The sequence below is a fragment of the Uloborus diversus genome, chromosome 3 (assembly GCF_026930045.1).
Source record: "Uloborus diversus isolate 005 chromosome 3, Udiv.v.3.1, whole genome shotgun sequence".
In the NCBI taxonomy this organism is placed as follows: Eukaryota; Metazoa; Arthropoda; class Arachnida; order Araneae; family Uloboridae; genus Uloborus; species Uloborus diversus.
Genome location: NC_072733.1, coordinates 162,373,907 through 162,394,758, shown reverse-complemented (window position 1 = coordinate 162,394,758; position 20,852 = coordinate 162,373,907). Strand labels below are relative to the sequence as shown.

Here is a 20,852-nt window from a genome sequence, read left to right as displayed (position 1 = left end):
CTCTAATGACAAACTTAATAAGTGTGTCATGCTTATGTTCTTCGGAAAGAAAATACATTTAGAAACATACATTTAGAAAATACATTCGGAAACGGGCACCGGTGCCACCGCTAGCGTTCAGAAACGATCGAGTCGCAATACGTTTTCAATTAGGGTTCAATTAGAGGGTCAACTGAACCGTTTCGACCACTTGTGGTGACACTAATGCAACCTACGTATTTCCGAATATACCCTTAAAGTATAATTTTACAAACACTTCTTAAATGTGCAAAAAAAATTGATGCATAATCTTTTAAAATTGATGCAAAACATAATAAGCTAAACCTGGTCTCCTCTATTCGGACAAAGCTAACTAAACTTTGCCCATTCAAGTTTTTGCTTTGCAATAGTTTCCATCTCACATTAGAGTTATTTCGTCAATTGATGCTATCGGGTATTGTTCAAATGCACATAATTAGCCCTTTTTTCTTAATTAAAATCTTGATTTTGACTTGTTTAAAGAAGTGTTATTGTTATCATACCTAGTTGTTTGGTTATGTGAGCTATTAGTTTCAAATTGTAAAATACAGTGACTCCCAAAAGTGTTCGTACACTTACAATTTTCAATGATATACGCGCCTATCCATTGGTTAAAATAAATGTCTCGGAATAAATTATAAGATCTATGATCTAATTTTAACTTAATCTTAATAATATAATAAAACTAACAAAATTATTTACAGGGTGGATTATCAGTCCCGCGGATAATCGGGAGTTTTCTGTAAATAATTTTTTGTTTTTTTTTTCTGTAATGCTTTATTTTGTGTGTTCTTTTGAAGTTCATTTATGGTCTTCAGTCTATATTAATGATTTTGCATTGTACTTTATGTGTTTATAAAAGTAAATTTTTATTTATTCAAACTAAATTTCAAATTTGTTTATTCAAATGTAGTTTTGTTCTCCAGGAATCTATCATGGCTAACAAAAATATCTATGTTGCTCTGCGACCACGTCCTTTAGATGCCTCTTCTAGCTGTATCGAAAATATGGTGCTGCGTTTGGATATAGAAAAGAATGCTGTGTGGATGCAAGATAACAGCTATTCATTTGATCATGTTTTTGATAGTCTTGATTCAAATGCTTTAGTATACAATGTACTTGTCCCAGAAAGTTTGAAAGTTTTATTGGAAGGTATGTAGTTTCATTTACATTTTACTGTAGTATATTTTTAACTAGGATGTATTTTTTTTTATTTTTGACAGGGGGTTTCTGTTTTACATTAAAAGTCCTCTGAAAAGTCACTTTGCCCCTCTGTGTGCCTGAAATTTTAATTTTATGTTTTTTTCTGCGATCAGACTTGAGTACTGAACAAATAAATAAAATGTTTCATGCTCCAGTAAGAAACTGTTACCACATGGGATAAAAGTGCCCAGGGCATTGTAGAGACTAAACAATGTTCTTCTAATGACCTTTCACTCCCCAGAATCACTTCCTTATTCCTTGCCTCAGGGTTTGCAACACCTTTTATTCAATGGTAGGGGCTGTTTACAGTAATTTCCCGCAAAGAATGCTGGCTGTCATCCTTCCGCCTTATTGCTCCATGACAAGGGGAGTGTTTCTTTGCCCAACTGACATGTGTTTTAATTCTAACTCTTTTCTTCCAGCCAGATAATTATGTTAAGTTAGCCCCAGTGATGTTCCCATCAATTTTTCTGAGGGTTTTACTCTCGGTAATCCATTACGCACAATATGTGCAAATGATCATATACATAGTATGTCATAATATTAAAATTTATGAAGCTTGAGGGTATGTGCTATGTGTCTAAAAAATGTTTGAGAGTATACGACGTATATAGAGTACAGTAGACCCTCGTTTTATGCGGTTTAAGATTTGGCACCTATATTTTATTTTACGCTGATGAGTTTCGGTTTTATGCAAATGCAACAGTGCAAACAGATAAAATTTTCCCCTTTTCCTACATACTAACTTCTAAATATTGCAGATTACACATAATAAACTGCATTTTGGCATGCTAATAATCAAGCTTGGGCCACTGGAGAGATTTTATACAAGTGGTTCCAGAGCTCTTTCCAGAAGTAAAGTTATTAAATTCACACAGTTCAGAACTCACTGGAAGAAGAGCTTTTAGGAATGACAAAGGAGACCAAAACCAACAAGGACACCGATGTCGTTGACAAACAACCAAAAACATTCACATTGAAGATTTTGATCTATTCCTAGACAATAGAAATGAGCTTTCTGATTTGTTAGTGAAAGAAGATTCTGTCATGGAAATGGCGCAAGTGATCATGGATGCGTTAATGCTCTGCAAAAAAATTACAGAGAAAAATTCTTAACGACTGCCAAAACACTATCCTAGCCAGCTCTTCTTTATAAACAGAACACAAAATTAATTTGTTTTCTCTATGCATGTTGTGCACAAAAGTCGATATAAGTGCAAATTTAACTTATTATACAATTAGTAATCACTAGAATGAAGTATTTTGTTATGTACGGAAACAAACCCCTATTTTAACTCTAGTAGCTATTAGGTCTCAATTTACGAGGGCGGCATTTCCGTGGAACGTAACATCGAGTAAAACGAGGGTCTACTGTATGCCCTATGGGAACACCACTGGTTAGCCCTGCATTTTATAATCTTTCACTGAAATTCGAGTTTTTAATAGGGCTTTTACATTTTGAATTAGAATTAAACAGGTGCAGTGGAGCGCCACAAATCTACCAACCGGAAATCTGCGTCATTTTTTTCCATTTTTTTTTCTGCGCTGCAAATTCATGTTTTATATATATATATATATATATATATATTATTTTTATTTCAGTCTATAATGCTCTCAATCGTGATATTTGCTGAAACAGATGTTTTCGCACACATAATTCGGGGGAAAAACATTTTTTTATCATGTTTTATAAGCACGTCGAGCATTTTTTGGTCCGAAAAATGCGTTTGTATTTTTGCTCAATTTTCCTCATATTGTGTACTACCGAAAAAATAATAAGAAATATCGAAAGCAGATTCTAAAAGATTGATGCAGATAAACAGCAAAACGCTAATATTTTGCGTGACACGTGACATTCAAGAAACTCAAAAATATGACAAAAATACAAAGAATTCTGCATGTAAAACCAAGTGTGGATGATTTTTGAATATTCAATTGAAAACAAATGACTTAACTATTGAAAATAAATACTAAGTTCTTTCAAACTGGTGCTGTTTATCAGTTTTTGTTTTCTTATGGTGGTAGTTACCTCATGAGCAAGTGTTACTCTTGGATTTAAAAGTTTTTTTAAGGTACCGATAGTAACAGCTGAAAGAATTAGTTATATTTTTTTTAAAAATGATTATAAACTATTCAATCATCCTAGGTAGTAATTCATGACTGTTTTGAAGTTTTTACTCTTGCAATAGTAAGACATTTGAACCCATGACAACAGTAATATATCCTATGACTATATCCACTAATGCTTTGAAATGATAACCTGCCTTTTAGTTTCAAAAAAATGCCCTCTTTAAAAAAAACAGCACCCAGCCCTTTTTTAATCCTTAGTGAAGCTCTGTAAATGCACATGTGCATACCCTGCGCTGATACATTTGCTGCTGTGTTGACACATTTGCTATAGACGTGATGATTGTTAATATCAATATTGAACGTTATCTTCAGGATAGGTGGTAAGTTTATGAAAAAAGTTCACCTTTTGATTTTATGGATGATTGAAAATAAAAGGCATTGTCTTTTTAAAAATCTGTCTGCCTACTGTGTATTATTTTTAATACCTGCAGAAAGTTTTTGAGTTTTGTTCGCTTTATATTTTTATCTTACTATACATGTACAATTACATATTTTGTTAATTGTTGTATTTGAAAATATACTGAAGTTAAATTCATGATGTATGACATTACCTTGCATAAAAGTTTTGGTCAACAGATTTTACGTTGCTGATTATCACAAAGTATTCGGCTTTAGTAGTCAGAGTCAAAAAGTACAAAACCAGGTGCATGAATACATGTATATATTTTTGGATCCTTTCCACATTCAAACTGTGCAAATTTTTTACAGAAAACACACTATCCAAGTTGTTTTGAATTAGAATCGGGTTCTGGGCAGACTAGACATAAAGTGTCATCCTCTTCTTTGGACTCAGATTCAACTTTGACCCTCTTTAGGAATTTTTGCTTTCATCTCATTTGTTTAATTCCAACCAAGTTATACAGTGAGCATCAGATAATTGAATCAGCCCCTTTAATGAATCACATCCTCAAAATCAGAACAAAATATGGCTTTTACATCAATAGACTGAAAGATATTTGAATCAAAAATGCCTTTTAAATCAATCAAACGTATAAAACTAGCCATTTCCTACAAACATGTGTGCATCAGCAGTCTTGTTTCTTTCTTTGCCTTTTAGTAATATGAGATTTATTTATTTGTAAAGAGGCAGTTGTGCATTCTTAGTGAGTTTTGTCAGGAAACATCAAACAGAACTAGTGAGACGGGAAGAGACATGGTGTCACTGGACTTCTGCGCTCTAGGCATTGTCACGTTTCACGTAAACATTGAAGCAACAAAATGCGAATTCTGAGGACTATAGGTAGTTTTATGTTTCTGACATTGAAAAAAGAGTGCCGAAACTAATTACTACCTTTTTTTAAACAAATAATAGATATATTTTTCATGCAGATAGATTAAAATTTCAATTTTGTAATTGCATTTTCATAACGCTTTTGTGCTAAAATTTTTTAAACAATCAAAGAATGAACATTTTGATTTAACGGCATATTTTTAATGATACCGTATTTTGTTTGGCTAAAATTTTATTAATGCTCTCTTAAATTGTATGGAGAATTCCACATTAAAAAAAAAATAATTATGCACTTTTACTTTATTGAATCAGCCGCTTGATTGAATCAAAACTGTTTAGAACAAACATGAGTAAAAAAAAAAAAAAGGTCATTGTACAATTATTTTCTTGCATTGTTTATTTTAACTTTCTTTGCTAATTTTTCTGCCACTTCTTTCTCTACCCTTTCTTGGCTTGTGCAAATAGCAGACTTCAAAGGTTTCTTTTCTTTCCTTACTTTGATGGTTAATCCATGTATTTTTAATGAGAAGCATGTTTCAATGAGCAGGTCATTTGCTTGTAATTTAATATTTCTGGTGTAAATCCGTAATAAAATTTGAAGGAACTTATTATATATTCTTCAAGCTCAAGTTTTAGGATCTCTGAAAAAAACCGTGTAGGCTTAGTATAACCCATCGTGAGTTTGTCATTAGATTCATCTTTTTTAAATTTCTTGAAAAAGTCATTCTGTTTTTTTCATAAGCTCATCTCACAAAGTCATCGTTCATGCTTTGAAATCTTCATATGCTTTATCAAATGTCTGAATCAAATTGATATTTTATATTTCTTTTCTGTGCTTTTCAAGTATTATTAATATTTAATCAATTGTGTATAATTTCTGTTTCTATTCTAATAAATATTAATGTGAGTGGATAAACCTCAAAAGGCTAAAATGAGGGACAAAAAAGGTAAAAATTGTTCTTCCTCAAAACTTAGCTGTATTTATGCATGATACTTTCTACAAACAGTAAAAATATATACAGTACCGTAAAAATGTTTGTAAGGGGAGGTGGAGCTCATTGTTCCGCTTTTTTACTTATCATTTTGTATCTCATCAAAAAATCTAATGAACAGATTGATTTTTCTGTAATAAGTTCCACTAAACACTTCTTAACACCTCAGATTTTTTTGGAAATGTTGAATTCATAAACTTTTTTTTATACTAATTTTTTAACGGAACCGTGCCCCATGGGTGGGGCACGTTGGACCGCATAAGACATTCATAAGACAATTAATACAGATTAAAGTTAACAGAAAATGTATTAAATGATATCCGGGAATATGAAAGAGCACTTTTATTGAACTTGGTTTTGGAAGGAAAAGTCATGTTACTTTTATTCTAAGTTACATCAATATTTGCTAGGAGGGTAAAGCGATTTTTTTTCTTCATTGCAATCCATGAAACAACTCCAAAAAGAAAAGACTCCTGTCATACTAATACCATATATTTCAAAGAAAAGTACAGTAAAATTGACAGTTATAAGTTAGCATATCTTTGAGTTCTAAAATCAACTAAATAACGAATAAATACCTTTGTGCTGAAAATTAGAAGAGTTAGTTATCCAACGTTGTGTAGCACAAAAATTGCAAAATTATTGCAGACACGTGTTTCGGTGTTACAAGGAACACCTTTTTCAATGCTAAGAAGTGTGAGCTTCTGGATAAAAAGTCGTCCGAGAAAAGCAACATGGTGGAACAGGAGATAGTATAAATATCAAAAAATAGAAATTAAACAAAAACAAAAAAAGATAAAATGACACCTGGAGGCATAATTTATTATATAATTCCATCAGGAAAAAACCGTTAAGTAATAAATTTTCCAAGAAAACCCATAAACAATGCAAAAAGTCCAAAAATGAAACCACTCTGCATAAATTAGCAATAAATTTACCAGCAGGAAAAACTATGTATGGAAGCAATGTATCAAATGGAGACATGCAGGAAAAAACAAAGTGGAGGATAAACATATTGGAATTAGTTTATCACAAAACAAAATAAGAAAGCAAAAAATAAAAAAAAATAAAAGTAAGAAATGTTCAACGTATACATAAAACAATAGTGAAACTAAACCCAATTTTAACAAAGGAGTCCACACAGAAGAAAAATAGGGAATTGCAGTAAGATCGTTAACTAAATTAGAACGGTTCCTCAGGATGTGGAAAGATTCCCAAAAATCAAGATCCAACGAATTGGGGCATTTTTGTATAATTTGATAAGAGTTAAAATCAAAAGAGTGATTCGATTCCCAACAGTGTTGAGCAATACTGGATTTATTCAACTGTTGTTTTCTGACATATCTTTGATGTTCTTTTAACCGAAATTTCAAAGAACGGGGGGCCTGTCCGATGTATCCAAGTCCGCAATTGCAAACAATTTTATAGATCCCACAACAATTAAGAGGATGAATAGAATCTTTAAGAAAAGACAAAGAAAGTTTATTAATAGGAGAAAATACCACTTGGATTTGGAATCGCTTCAGAATCTTAGCAACCTGAAAACTAATACCAGGGAAGAAAGGCAGAACAACTAAATTCTTAGTGTTAAGAGTTCTATTAAGAACAATATTTTGAGATTTTTTGCAAAGTTTTTTATAAATGGAATCAACTAAGGTGGGCGGATAGTCTCTATCAACAGCCACAGCTCTTAAATAGTTAAGTTCCACATTAAGAAACTCAGGTGAAGAACAAATATTCATTGCACGATAAACAAATGTGTTGAAAGCTGAATAAATAATAATGAAATAATCTATGTGGGGGTAATGAAACAGCAAAAGGTTTGCGATAAACCGTAGTTTCAAAACCAGACTCAGTTCGAGAAACGAGAACATCCAGAAATGGAGGGCAATTATTCTGTTCTTTTTCACAAGAGAATTGAATATGAGGATCAATGGAATTCAGTTACAGGTATTAGTTTTCAGGTTGCTAAGATTCTGAAGCAATTCCAATTCCAAGTGGTATTTTCTCCTATTAATAAACTTTCTTTCTCTTCTCTTAAAGATTCTATTCATCCTCTTAATTGTTGTGGGATCTATAAAATTGTTTGCAATTGCGGACTCGGATACATCGGACAAACCCCCCGTTCTTTGAAATTTCGGTTAAAAGAACATCAAAGATATGTCAGAAAACAACAGTTGAATAAATCCAGTATTGCTCAACACTGTTGGGAATCGAATCACTCTTTTGATTTTAACTCTTATCAAATTATACAAAAATGCCCCAATTCGTTGGATCTTGATTTTTGGGTATCTTTCCACATCCTGAGGAACCGTTCTAATTTAGTTAACGATCTTACTGCAATTCCCTATTTTTCTTCTGCGTGGACTCCTTTGTTAAAATTGGGTTTAGTTTCACTATTGTTTTACGTATACGTCGTACATTTCTTACTTTTATCTTTTTCATTTTTTGCTTTCTTATTTCGTTTTGTGATAAACTAATTCCAATATGTTTATCCTTCACTTTGTTTTTTCCTGCATTTCTCCATTTGATACATTGCTTCCATACATAGTTTTTCCTGCTGGTAAATTTATTGCTAATTTATGCAGAGTGGTTTCATTTTTGGACTTTTTGCATTGTTTATGGGTTTTCTTGGAAAATTTATTACTTAACGGTTTTTTCCTGATGGAATTATATAATAAATTATGCCTCCAGGTGTCATTTTATCTTTTTTTGTTTAATTTCTATTTTTTGATATTTATACTATCTCCTGTTCCACCATGTTGCTTTTCTCGGATGACTTTTCATCCAGAAGCTCACACTTCTTAGCATTGAAAAAGGTGTTCCTTGTAACACCGAAACACGTGTCTGCAATAATTTTGCAATTTTTGTGCTTCACAACGTTGGATTACTAACTGTTCTAACTTAGAATATTGTTATAATTATTGAGATTTAAGAGGAAAAAAAGTTTTTAAATGATGTGGGGTAGGTTGATCCGGCCCAATGTGCCCCAGAAAGAGTGGAACAACTAACCCCACGTTCTTGATCTGAAAAAGTAATGTCATTTTTTTCTTTTTGACAAAAATTGCCAATTATTGTGAACTAATAGAACTTACTTAAAGAAAGGTGTTCAATTTTTCCCCCGCAATCTTGAGGAAAACCAGTAAAAAAATAAATTTATAGTTTTCTGAAAATTACTCAGGACTACTGAAATAACACTTTCTGGAATAAAATTTGCTCAATATAACTGTACCATGTGATTTCATTATAGGATTTGTAGGACCATAGGTTCTATTTGTTGGTCATATATATATATATATATATATATATATATATATATATATCAGAGTTTCTGCTACGATCATATTTTTCGCGAAGTGCGAAAACACTATCTCAATTGCAAAAATTAAGCAAAGCATTCTCACTTTTCTCCTCCAACAAAAAATAAATTATTATAAAAAAAATATGATCCAAGAGAGGAAGCAGCATGGCAATACTCAACTTAATATTTTTTTTTAAAATTAAGCCAAGATTTTTAAATTACTATTCAGTTCAACAGTACTTAATCTTCTGACATTATGTCTCCCTCAATAACTGCATTATTGGGAGAAGGGAAGTGCAACATTCTAAAAACCAAATGTGTAGTTTCTTTTTTATTTTACGTTAAAATAAAAACTGCAGCACTTCTTCAAAGATGTCATAGATGAAATAAAAATTTTATTTTCAAACTGGAGATGAAACACTGTGGCATTTAGAAAGATATGAAAATACATGACATTTTAGCACTTTGCTAAAACTTTTCCCACAATTTTAGCTTTTATGCTAAAGAACTTTTGAACCTAGCTTAAACCCTGATATATATATATATATAGGCAAAACCCCCTGCTTTTAATTTTAGGTTTAAGTTCTTGTTTATAGTTTAACATGTGGTGCGTTCTGCCCAATGTAACTTTATATTGCATATACTGGAGCTTAGATACTCTCTTTTAGTTCATAGTTAAATTTTTTGGTCTTTTGACCAAATTTATTGAATCCTCCACGACTGATGAGCTCTGGATTCATATTTTGTCTTTTCCTATTAAATAGCTGCTTACAATTTTCCTTTTTCTCATCATTTTTTGTATGAATTGTTTAATGTTTGTTATTTGGCTTGCATATATATATATATATATATATTAAAATAACTGAGACCAGTCCAACATACAACACCTACCCCTATTTTTGCGTAACAGAACTTAATATCCACAAAGAACAAACAAAAACAACAGAGCTTAAAATTACAAATTTTCAAAAAAAAAAAAAAAACTAGCCATTGGTATTTGCTTTTTATTGCAAAAATGCATGTTTCTGATTGTTGGTTAACTCGCCGATAATCCGCCCCATGGATCATCAAGAGTTTACTGTATACCAAATTTGCAATGGGTTTACTGAAATAGGAGGAAGAATTGCGAATATGTGTTTTGAAATTACAAAGGAACCCTTTTTGACGAAAGAAAATGTCACTGATTTTATTGTTATACTATTTTTAAATCCAGCTATAAATTTCTCATTTAATTTCTTTTTTTTAAGGCATTCAATTACAGATAAATTAAATGATAATCTTTATAAAATGATAATATTCGGACTGCATTCATAGCATTATTTATGTACATTCTTTAAATAGCAAATGTTAAATTAGTTTATAATTTTCAGAAGCTTCTACTATTTAGGAAACTTTGATTTGTTTTGAATAATTTATTGGTGATTCATGTAATTTAAATCTAAATCATTACCTGTATGCTGGTAATCAAGGTGTTTTTTTTTTTAAGGGATTGTTCAAGTATTTTGACTTATAATTTTTTTAACTGTCTATTTCTAAAATAAATTTTCATTCATTTAAAACTGATTTTGTTGTTTAATATCATTTTGTTAGAAATATATAATTTAAAAAAAACTACTGAAAAATTTCCTGAACTTTGTAAAATTTCGATCATTACTTCTGAAATGTATCATAAGCAGTTAGAGTACTTGTTAACTTAATGAAAATAACTTTCCTTCGTAAGGCATCTATGTTGTTGAAAATCAGTTTTAGTTTGTATTTATATTGCAAGAATTGTTTAAAGCTGTTATTGATCAGGATAGTTAAAATTACTGTAGAAGAATAATAATAAAATAAACCACAGGTAGCAGAGAAGATCATGAAATTATTAGTTTTGAGTGGAACATCCCCTGCAGGGATGTAATCATTGATTGGTTTAAAATAAGACAGTCATAAAATAAAAATGCGGTATACAAATTCATTATTAATTAGATATTCAATCAAAAAGAATAATTTCTATATTACGCAGTGTGTATTTTCCCTTTTTTTTCTTCAGGTTTTAATTTTACAATCCTTGCTTATGGCCAAACTGGATCTGGGAAATCTTATACTATGGGTAAGTTCTTTTGTTAATGTTGACTCACGAATAAAATTATGTTGTTACCATAGCTACATAACGCCGTGCGCAGATACATTTGATGCTGTGCAGATGGATTTGTTGCAGATATGTGTATTGGCTAAAAATTGTTAATAATATCCATATTAAACACTGATTATCTGCAAATTTTGAGGATAAATTAATGAAAAATATTCATTATTACTTTCATGAATGCATGATTGAAAGCAAAAGGCATTTTCTTACTAAAAATTTTACCTACCCACTGCATGTTGATTTTCATTCCTGCAGGTAGTTTTGAGCCATGTGCGCAGATTTTTTATATTTTTATCTTACTATGGTAAATACACAAAATATGTTTAATTTTGTGGGATAAATCAAAATCATAATTAAAACAGTCTTAAAATTACCCAAATAGTAGTGAGAATGGTAGAAGTTTGAACGTTACGAGGAAATTCTTATTTCATTGCCAAAAAGTGGGAGGGGGGAAACCTTATAGATGAAAAGATATCCAACAACAGGGATGAGTCAGAAAAAAAACTGCTTAGATTGTAAATAGTTGTTTAACCTTAAAACAAATAAAACAATACTATAGCTAAGTTCTTCTTTTTTTAATGTTGAATCACAAATAAAATGTTCATCTTTGTCCAGTAAATCAAAATCATAAAAAAATTGTTTAAAAAATTACCCAAATAGCAGGAAGAATTGCAAATATGTGTTTTGCAAGGGACCATTTCAAGTCCCTTGCAAGATCTCAAGGAAACCCTTTCTAATTGCCAAAAAAAAGGGCATGTGGATCAAAAGACATTCAACAAGAGCAACGAGATGGGAAAAAAACTTTAAATTGTGCAAGAGTGATTAAATCTTAAAACCAATAAAAAAAATTAGAAGCCTATATCTCAAGAACCATTAAGAAATCAAACCATGTTGAGAACAGTTTTCTCGCAGGTATGAGGTAAAACAGAAATAAAAGTAAAAGAGTAAAGTGGAAAAAACAACAACAAAAGAATGTCATTGACAAAAATGGGAGGAAAGTTGCTACTGTTCAAACAAGAAATTTTTTTTTCAAAAACTGACCTCAAAAAATAGAAGAAACAGTGAGTGAAAGAGAAAATCAAAAATTTCATAGAAGAATGAAGTAATGGAATACATAGACTCAAACCTAGCATAAAATCCACTAATAAACACACACACAAAGCAATGAAAATTTAAAGTAAAATTCTATTAAACAAATTACACCAAGAAATAAAAGTAATTGAAGCTGGAAACAAATAAGGGAGAGTAGTAATGATTGGGCTAATTTTTGATTTTTAATTTTTGTAATTTTTTCTAATACTTTTTTAGCTCAAAATTTGCTTTTTAGCTGCTTTACTTTTGTAGTTAAACAAAAAAAAGTCATATAAGTAGGATTAGGAAATGTCTATTATGAATTATAATAGAGAATAAAAACATAGAAATTTGGCCCATTCATCCCCACCCATGATGCTGAATGGGCCATTGAAGGCAATGAATGGGCCACTGAATGAATTCAATGAAAACATGTGGAATTGATCGTTTGAAAAAGTCCTTTAAATAAATAAAAATACAAGCAAAAATGTTTATCAATTTCATTTCAAAGTATGTTTGAACTTTATATATTTTTTAATAATTAAAACTTTAACTGCTTTTGGTAAAATATTATATTATCACCCAAAAGTGTTAATAATAAATAAGAATTATTATTTAGATTTTCCAACAGACGAGAAATTAAAAAATATATACTTAAATATATAAACCAGCCTTCAAAAGCAAACAATAAGACATTTTCAAAAAATCAACAAATCAAAAGCACACAATTCTAATCCAACCTATTTATTAAATACTGAATAGAATCACTTATATCAAATCCAAATGGTGAAATATTGAAACTGGTCAATAACTGGAAAATTCATCTTAATCGTTTATAGAATTTTACTTGTGAGTCATTCCATATGAAATAAGCAAAATTCACGAAAAAGTGGTGGCCGCATGGTAACAGATTTTTACGAAATTTGGTATACAGGTTCCTTTTATGCCTATATAAAAATATCTAAAATATTTTGACTGAATATTTCTTATTTTAAAAGTTACATACAATTGAAAATTGGTTAAATTGAACAACATTCTCATAAATGCTAAAAGTTGCATCTTTGTAGGCTTGTATTTTATTAACTCTTTAATGAAAACATAAAAGTTACATGTTGTTGCAATCTATGGAGTAGGGCAATTCATCTGATATCAGTATATTTTTCAAAGTTATTATAGTTAACTTTTAGCTGAGTTTCAAAAATGGAAAATATTTCAGTTTTCTCATAATTAAGCATTTTATTTATTAATCTCATTCTTTAAGGAATGTATTAGCTTTGCTGAAATTAATACCCAATGACATGCTAAGTATCATAAAAGAAATACCATACTTTTGAAGTTGCATTTTTACTCCTTTGCCTTTAAAATCACTTCTAAACTTAGTGACATTTTGTGAAATATGTAATGATTTTCCCCTTCACATAGACACAGAAATTCAAATGAGGGAAAATTCAAACAGCTTTAAAATTTTGCAAGAATATAGAGCTGTGTTTCTACTATTTGCTTGAAGAAACTCGAAATTGGTTTTTGATTTCCAAACTTACAATACAATTCAGAAAAATAATATTTTCTTTGTTTTATGTGAAATTACAAGAATCCAAAGAACTAGATAAACGACTAAATGATGCAAAAGCAAGTATATCTAACATTTATTTCAATTTTTAAAAAATGTACTGGTAAAATGTAAATTTTATTTTTAAAAATGCGGAAAAAATTTCAATATGAAGTAATAATAACTTTAACAAATACACCAAAAGAAATGTTGCTTTTTTTTTCTTCTTTTTTTTTGCTCTCCACAAAAAATCTTTCAATCTGGCTAAAAATTTGTGGCTAATTTTTTGTTGGAAAATCCAGTTGAAGACATTAATGGTACTTTCATTAATATATTTCAAGTAGTTTCAGACAAACATTATCTTTAATCGGTCATGTGTACTACGGTGGCGGTTCATGTGGATTCAGTAACTTAATAAAAAAATCACTTATCTGAAAGGATATCGATGCATAAAATCAATGTGAATAAAAACATTACCTAGCCACAAAAAGTTGCTATAAATATGTGTAACAAAGAAATGAAATTTTTTATGTTGGATTGAGGCCTGATCTCTAAACTCTTTCTCTTCAAACATCTGCTTCTTTCACTGATGACTGAGATAAATGTGAGACAAGGAATTTAGGTGTTCAATTGTTAACTGAAACGAAACGACGATAATTTCATGTCTCCCAGACAGCTATGGGTACTTCAATAAATTGTTATTGAACCTAACTTTCAAGATTGATGAGTTTTACTGATGAGACAAAAAAAAAAAAAAAGCATTTGTGATTGTAGCAGGCAGAAGAAGAAAATATTTTGCAGTTATAAGTGGATTATTGTATGCAGTATGCATACTTGTTCTGATGGATCATTGTTTGATAGTTTTATCAATTCCATAATGAGTCATTTTGCCAAAGAAAAGCCAGCTGCTTTCCATTAAAAAAAATTGGATTCATTGTGGCAAATCTTGTTTACCTGACAATTTTTTATTCCGGAAAGAAAATCTATAACTAAAGATGAGTTTCCCTACCAAAGGAAACCTTTCATTTCAAAAAACGTCGCAGCAGGACCGTTTAAATAAATGGGTGTAGTTCGTCAAATATACTTATTCATGAATAAAACAAATTTCCTCAAACTCATAGTCCACTCTCACACATTATTGAGAATTATACGAGAAAATCATTATGTGCTTTAAGTCATGTTGACATGATAGGTTTTCTAGAAACTTTAGACTTAATGTTTTCCTATGTAACGTATGGAGAGGAAAATTCAACACAATAATTAAAGAAACATTTCAGCAAGTACTTCATAAACATGCTTTTGAGAAAATGAAACACGAAAGAAATGGTTTAGTCTTGCTTAACTTACAATAAAAAGCTGTAACTAATGAAATTGTACCTAAGTTCAAGTTATTGTAGTTACAAAAGTATGCCGATTCCAATGATTAAAATTTAGTATTATCTAAAAGACACTTCAATATGTTATGTAAAAAAAAAATGAGCAAATTACGAGCATTTCGTCATCAAGGAATTTGAAAACAATTTCTAAATTCGAGCAGATAGTTATAGATAGTTTTTCAATATGAATCATTTCTACTGTTATTTTTTCATGAAAAGAGCTGGAAGAGTGATTTGAAATCTGAAGCAAATTGGCAAATTTTCTATATTTGCTAATATCTCAGATTCTCAAAAAAAAAAGCTCTGAATCAACTTTACTTTGCTCTTTCGTAATAGAGATTTGTTTATAGAATCTGGAAATATTTATTTTTTAAGTACGTTTATAACTTACCGAGTTATTGAGTCACAAACTGGCTGCCATGAACTCTGAAAATTTAGGCTTAGCATAAGCAGCAACTTCTAATTTCAATAACAAAGCATTAAACAGTTTTTAAACTTCCATACTTTGCATTCCCTTATAGATATGCATGGTTTACCTAAATAAAAATTTTCATTGAAATCTGTGATATGTCAGCCACAGCTGATTTGCTCATTTTGCATGGAATGACCCTTGTGTTTCTAATACATAGCTAATGCTTCTTAGGGTTAAAATGTTCAAATTTTAGAATTTACAATAAACCTATTCTAACAAGACAATAATCTAAATCTTAGACAGCGAGTTATGTTTAATATTAAAGAGAAAATCAGAAAAAAATGGAAACCCATATTTTGGTGGCCCATCCATAACCATGATATAGAGGTCCATTCAGCCCCACCTATACTTCTGAAATATATTCAGGTTTTTTTAATACATGAAATCCAAAAAGCATCAAAATACATCTTGAAATTAGTTTACAGAAATGGAAAAGCTTGCAAACAAGCATATATGCAGTGAAAGAATTGATACCTTTTAGCTAGTATTTATTTTACTGAAAAGGGAAAAATTGCTTTTGAATCAGGTTCTTGATCCTCCTACTCTAGTGGAAAAAATGACTTCTCTCAAACAATTGAAAATTGGATGAGTTTAGAAGAACAAATAGTTCCATCTATCAGTGACACCTTAAGTAATTTTATGCAAATACTTTTTCATATTTTGTTAGTGGCCCATTCATCCCCATGGCCCACTCATTACCACTTTCCCCATGTGTAAAAAATTAATGAACAACAAGGGAAAAAGTATTATAGAAGTGAACCAGGTGAACAAGGCTAAATTTTTTAAATGAGAGCCTGATTGCTCATAAATACAAAATTGCTTTCAGAATATTAAATAAGTTAGAATGATTCCTCAAAATATGAAAAGTATTGAATTATTTTGGACAATTTTATAAAAGTTGAAGTCAAAAGTGATTCAAATTCCAACAATCTTGAACATTGCTAGACTTATTTAATTGTTGTTGTGTTGTATAGCTTTTGTGCTCTTTTAAGAGAAATTTCAGGACGTGTTAACTATTTTAGGCAGTGTGCTCTGCACCCAAAATTTAGCAGTTTTAAAGCAAAATTGATGGTAAAAAAGAATAGACTGTGATTCGAACAGATTAAATGTTCTAAAGGTTTTTTCAAGAGGACTCTAAATCTGCTTACCAGAATTAGCAACATTTCAGACTACCAAAAATTTTAAAAGACAAATAAAAGCATCAAACTCTCTCTTTGGCTGGTATTTTAAAAGTTATGAACTTTTATTAAAAATAATTACTATGTTTATTCATTTAAATTTTAGCAATTTAATCTAAAAAAAGTTTATAGTTGTAATATCAAACTTATTTTCAAGATAAAAGTTCCGAACAACGCTGGAAACACTCGACATTTTGCTGATTTTTATTCAAGCCATTTAACTAAACAGAAAAGAAATAAATATGGACACAGTATGGCAACATTTTATTTTATCTCCTCAATAATTAGACTTTAAACTACAGTAAAAGCATAACTTTGAAAAAAGCAAGAAAAGCCAAATTTTAGATTCGTCAATTTCTTTGCATGGTTGATTTACTAATGCTACAAGAAATAAAAAAGGAAAATTTTATTGACAAAATTCAGATTAAAAGCAACAATTAACCTAAAAAGAATTTGAGAAATTAATCAGTTTCAAAAATTGAGATTGCAAAAATAAAATCCTTTTATACACAAGGTTAAAAATGTTACACATTTGGAATCATTTTTGAAACATGTTCATTATATTTTGTTTTCTTTCCTTTTAAAATACACTGCTCAACATTGAAAATGCAACACCAAGAAGGAGCGTTCAGAAATTTATGCAAATTTTAGAGTAGACGTGCATCACTGAGTTATGTAAATGATGTGAAATGCACAGCTCTCCGATGCACGTGAAGTAAGATATAAGGGAAGGAACTTGCAGAATGGGCAATATTCAAGTTGTTATTTCTGACTGGAGAATAATTGAAGAAATTTTGTTTTTGTCTTGGCGGATATGTGTAACACAAGAGAATGCCAGGCCGCCGTCAACGAAGGCACTTCCAGCAGATAGACGATTTTACGAGGGGTATGGTGATCGAACTGAGAAGGGGAGTTTAGTTCGTACGTCAAATCGCAGCTGATACCCACATGGATGCGAGCACGGTGTATGGACTGTGCCAAAGATGGTTGGAACAACGAAATGTGGCAAGATTGAGGGGTTCAGGGGCAGCCATAGTGACATCAGAGCACGTGGATCGACGCATCCACCGACAAGCTGTAGCAGACCCATTAGTCACTTGTTCCTCGATTCTGCAGCAGGTGCAAGATACCTTGAATGTTCCTGTGTCAACCAGAACCATTTCCCATTGTTTGGTCGCACGTGGTTTGCAATCACGGCGTTCACTAAGAAGACTGTCATGGACCCCACAACATAGACAGCAACGTTTAGTATGGTGCTGAACTAGGGCGACATGAATGACAGAATGGCGAAATGTGTTCTCAGTTCCCACTTCTGTTTATCCAGTGATAGTCGCCGCATATGTGTTCGGCCTCGATGTGGAGACAGATCTAATCCGGCAGTAACTGTGGAACGTCCCACCGCACAACAACATGGCATAATGGTTTGGGGCGCAATTGCTTACAATTCCATATCACCTCTAGTTCGTATTCAGGGCACTATGACGGCCCAATGATACTTGGATAATGTGCTGCGTCCGGTGGCAATCCCTTAACTTCAAGGGCTACCTAATGCAATTTTTCCGCAGGATAACGCCCGACCACACAGTACTATGTTACGAGGGCTTATGCTTTACATTAGCAAAAAAATGAAGTACTCTAAGGTTGTTTTTTTAATTGGGGGGGGGCCTTGAACATTCTGGATAAATATTTATTTAGACAACGTGTTTGCATATTGTGTAACATAAAACTTGTTTAACAAGGCATAACGCTGAAAGTGAACAATCCATATATTTGATAGAATAGATGTGCATCTTATTATTTCGCAGGTACTGAGTTTTTTATAAAGAAAATAAACATTAAAATATCTTAATTTCTGCTACATAGGCAAGATTCTCTTTTTAAATGAATCAGTTACTAAATGGTGTGCTAAGAAGCACTCTCAGTTGTTTTAAAAACTATGAATGGCTCCAAAAGGGCGGAGGGGGATTCTGGAAATGGTGATTTTGCAGACAAAAACATTGTGGTGCAGCTTCAACGCAAAATGAATTAAAGATATGTTTTATTTGGTGTAACTAGAAGTAGAAGATTTACTCAAAATTCCTTGATGTTTTTGAGCGTTCTGTAAACACAAAGAATAGTGTTATTCTTAGTCTTATTTTCCTGTTTCTTCATGGATGAATTCCAAGATTCTTCTGCTTATTGATTATAATGAAGCAGTTGAAAATTATCGTAAGTCATTTCATTTATCTTGGCTATCTTAAAAGAAATATGGAAAATAAAAAACATCCAAGATGAGTAATTTCACGATCTTTTTAACGAATGTCCGCTAGGGTGGGTCAATTTGATTTTTTTTTTTTTAATTGAAATTGCTTGTGGTGGGAAAAGTTGTGTATTGGCATCAACAGTTCTTGCAAAAAAAATTTTAGAAATCAAAATATATTTCGCCAGCTCCTTGATTTTTCACAAAAGATGTTCTGCATATCATGTTCCTGAACAATTATTCTTATCTATGGAAACACTATTCTTGACATTGTAAACAGTAGGAGTTAAAAGTACTTTATATTTTCAGAATATCTGTAATCATGTGAAAATTAATTTTTCTCCATTAAACATTATACATTATAGAATAATTTTGTTTAAAAAATGTATGTTATTTTCTGAATCTGCTGAAAGCTTTTGAATAATAAATTTTCTCAATTATGTTATATAGGCACACACTATGATCAGAGTAAAGAAATTAACACAAATAATGCTGGTATTATACCACGTATACTGCAAGATTTGTTTGATGCTATTAAAAAAAAAGAAGAGGAAGTAGAAACTGCTATTAAAGTTTCTTTTATGGAGGTAACTGCAAAATTCTGCATATTTTTTTTTTGTGATAGTGTGTTCACCTGACTAATTAGCTAGTTCCTTTGCTAGAATTATATTTCTATTGTATAATGTGAAACTTGAAAAAATATGTCTAATCGTACCAAGATAAGTTTTGAAAATTCATTAATAAATTGCTTAAATCATGTGTAACTTACTACCTCCTTCTAAGCAAAAATAACATATGAATTGGTATTTGTTAAAAGGGCATAAGTCAATTTACTAATGGTGTTGACTTATGCCTTTTTAACAAAAAGTGATTCATATGTGCTTTTTCCTTTCTTTCTTGATTTTTTTTCTTCTAATGATCACTGTTTATCTTGAAATGCTGCTATGTATTAGAATTAGCTAAATAGGAATATATATTAGAACTATTTATTGCAGCGACTGAAAAGAGATGCTCTTCCCCATAAGTTTTTTTTTCTTTGGAGGACAGTAGTTCTAATTATTTAGAGGTGGTCCAAGGTTATGAAACCCTGAAATTATTTAAAGAAACCAACTTTTAGATAATTCATAGCATTAATTTAATTATTTTTTTATGATATATTTATCTGTCTAGATTTTACTTATTAACAAATTAATAGTACAGTAGAATTGCAAAAATTCACAGTGATTAGAGCTCTCTCCACCTTGGATTACTGCAAACTCAGATTATCCGAAAGATTCTTTCAGATGACGTAAAGACATGCACATTTTACTTCCGTAAATAATGAAAAGTGAAATCCCATTGCAACAAACTTCAAAGGACCATAACTTTTGTTCATTTCATGGGAATTTTGTTGTAAAGGAATTCAAGCAATGTAATGGAAATTAAATCAGGGCTGAAAATATATTTCATTGAAACGGATATTTCATTGTATAGTAAACCCTTGATTATCTGGGTTTTTGCACTTTTTTTCTTTTTTTTAGGTTATGATTTACTGAATGTGGAAAAATGCACATAATTTAACTTTGCGAGTGAAAAATCTTAAGAGGTTCTTATTTTCTTTCTGTTTCTTCCTTCCTTTGATGTACACCTGCAGTCCTTAAGTGGTTTAGACCAATTGTTCAATAAAAATCCCCTTCTCTTCACGGTTTTGGGCCCAACCTAACTTAATTCACAGGACTAAGCTCTAGAACTCCAGCCCTTTTCCAGGAAAACAATCCCTAGCAATCTGCTTTGAATTGACGTCGTAACGAATCCCTTATCTCCATTTGCAAAAGTTTCTATGCATGGACAGGGGGATGGAATGTTTAAATTTATGTGTGAGTGTTATTCATGTATTTTAGCTATTTTGTACACTAGTATTATTTTTTACCTATTATTCGGATTATCTGCGGTTACCAGGCCGCCCTATTCCACGAATAATCAGG

The 20,852-nt window shown here is 31.0% G+C and overlaps 1 protein-coding gene across 1 annotated transcript; it reads left to right on the top strand.

Annotated features, from left to right (window-relative positions):
* Positions 1-953: 953 nt before the first annotated feature.
* On the top strand, positions 954-20,423 carry LOC129219026 (kinesin-1 heavy chain-like). The gene is made up of 4 exons (XM_054853346.1): positions 954-1,170; positions 10,908-10,967; positions 19,339-19,475; positions 20,409-20,423. Exons 1-4 carry the CDS (start codon positions 954-956, stop codon positions 20,421-20,423), a joined length of 429 nt encoding a protein of 142 aa, XP_054709321.1.
* Positions 20,424-20,852: the final 429 nt, after the last annotated feature.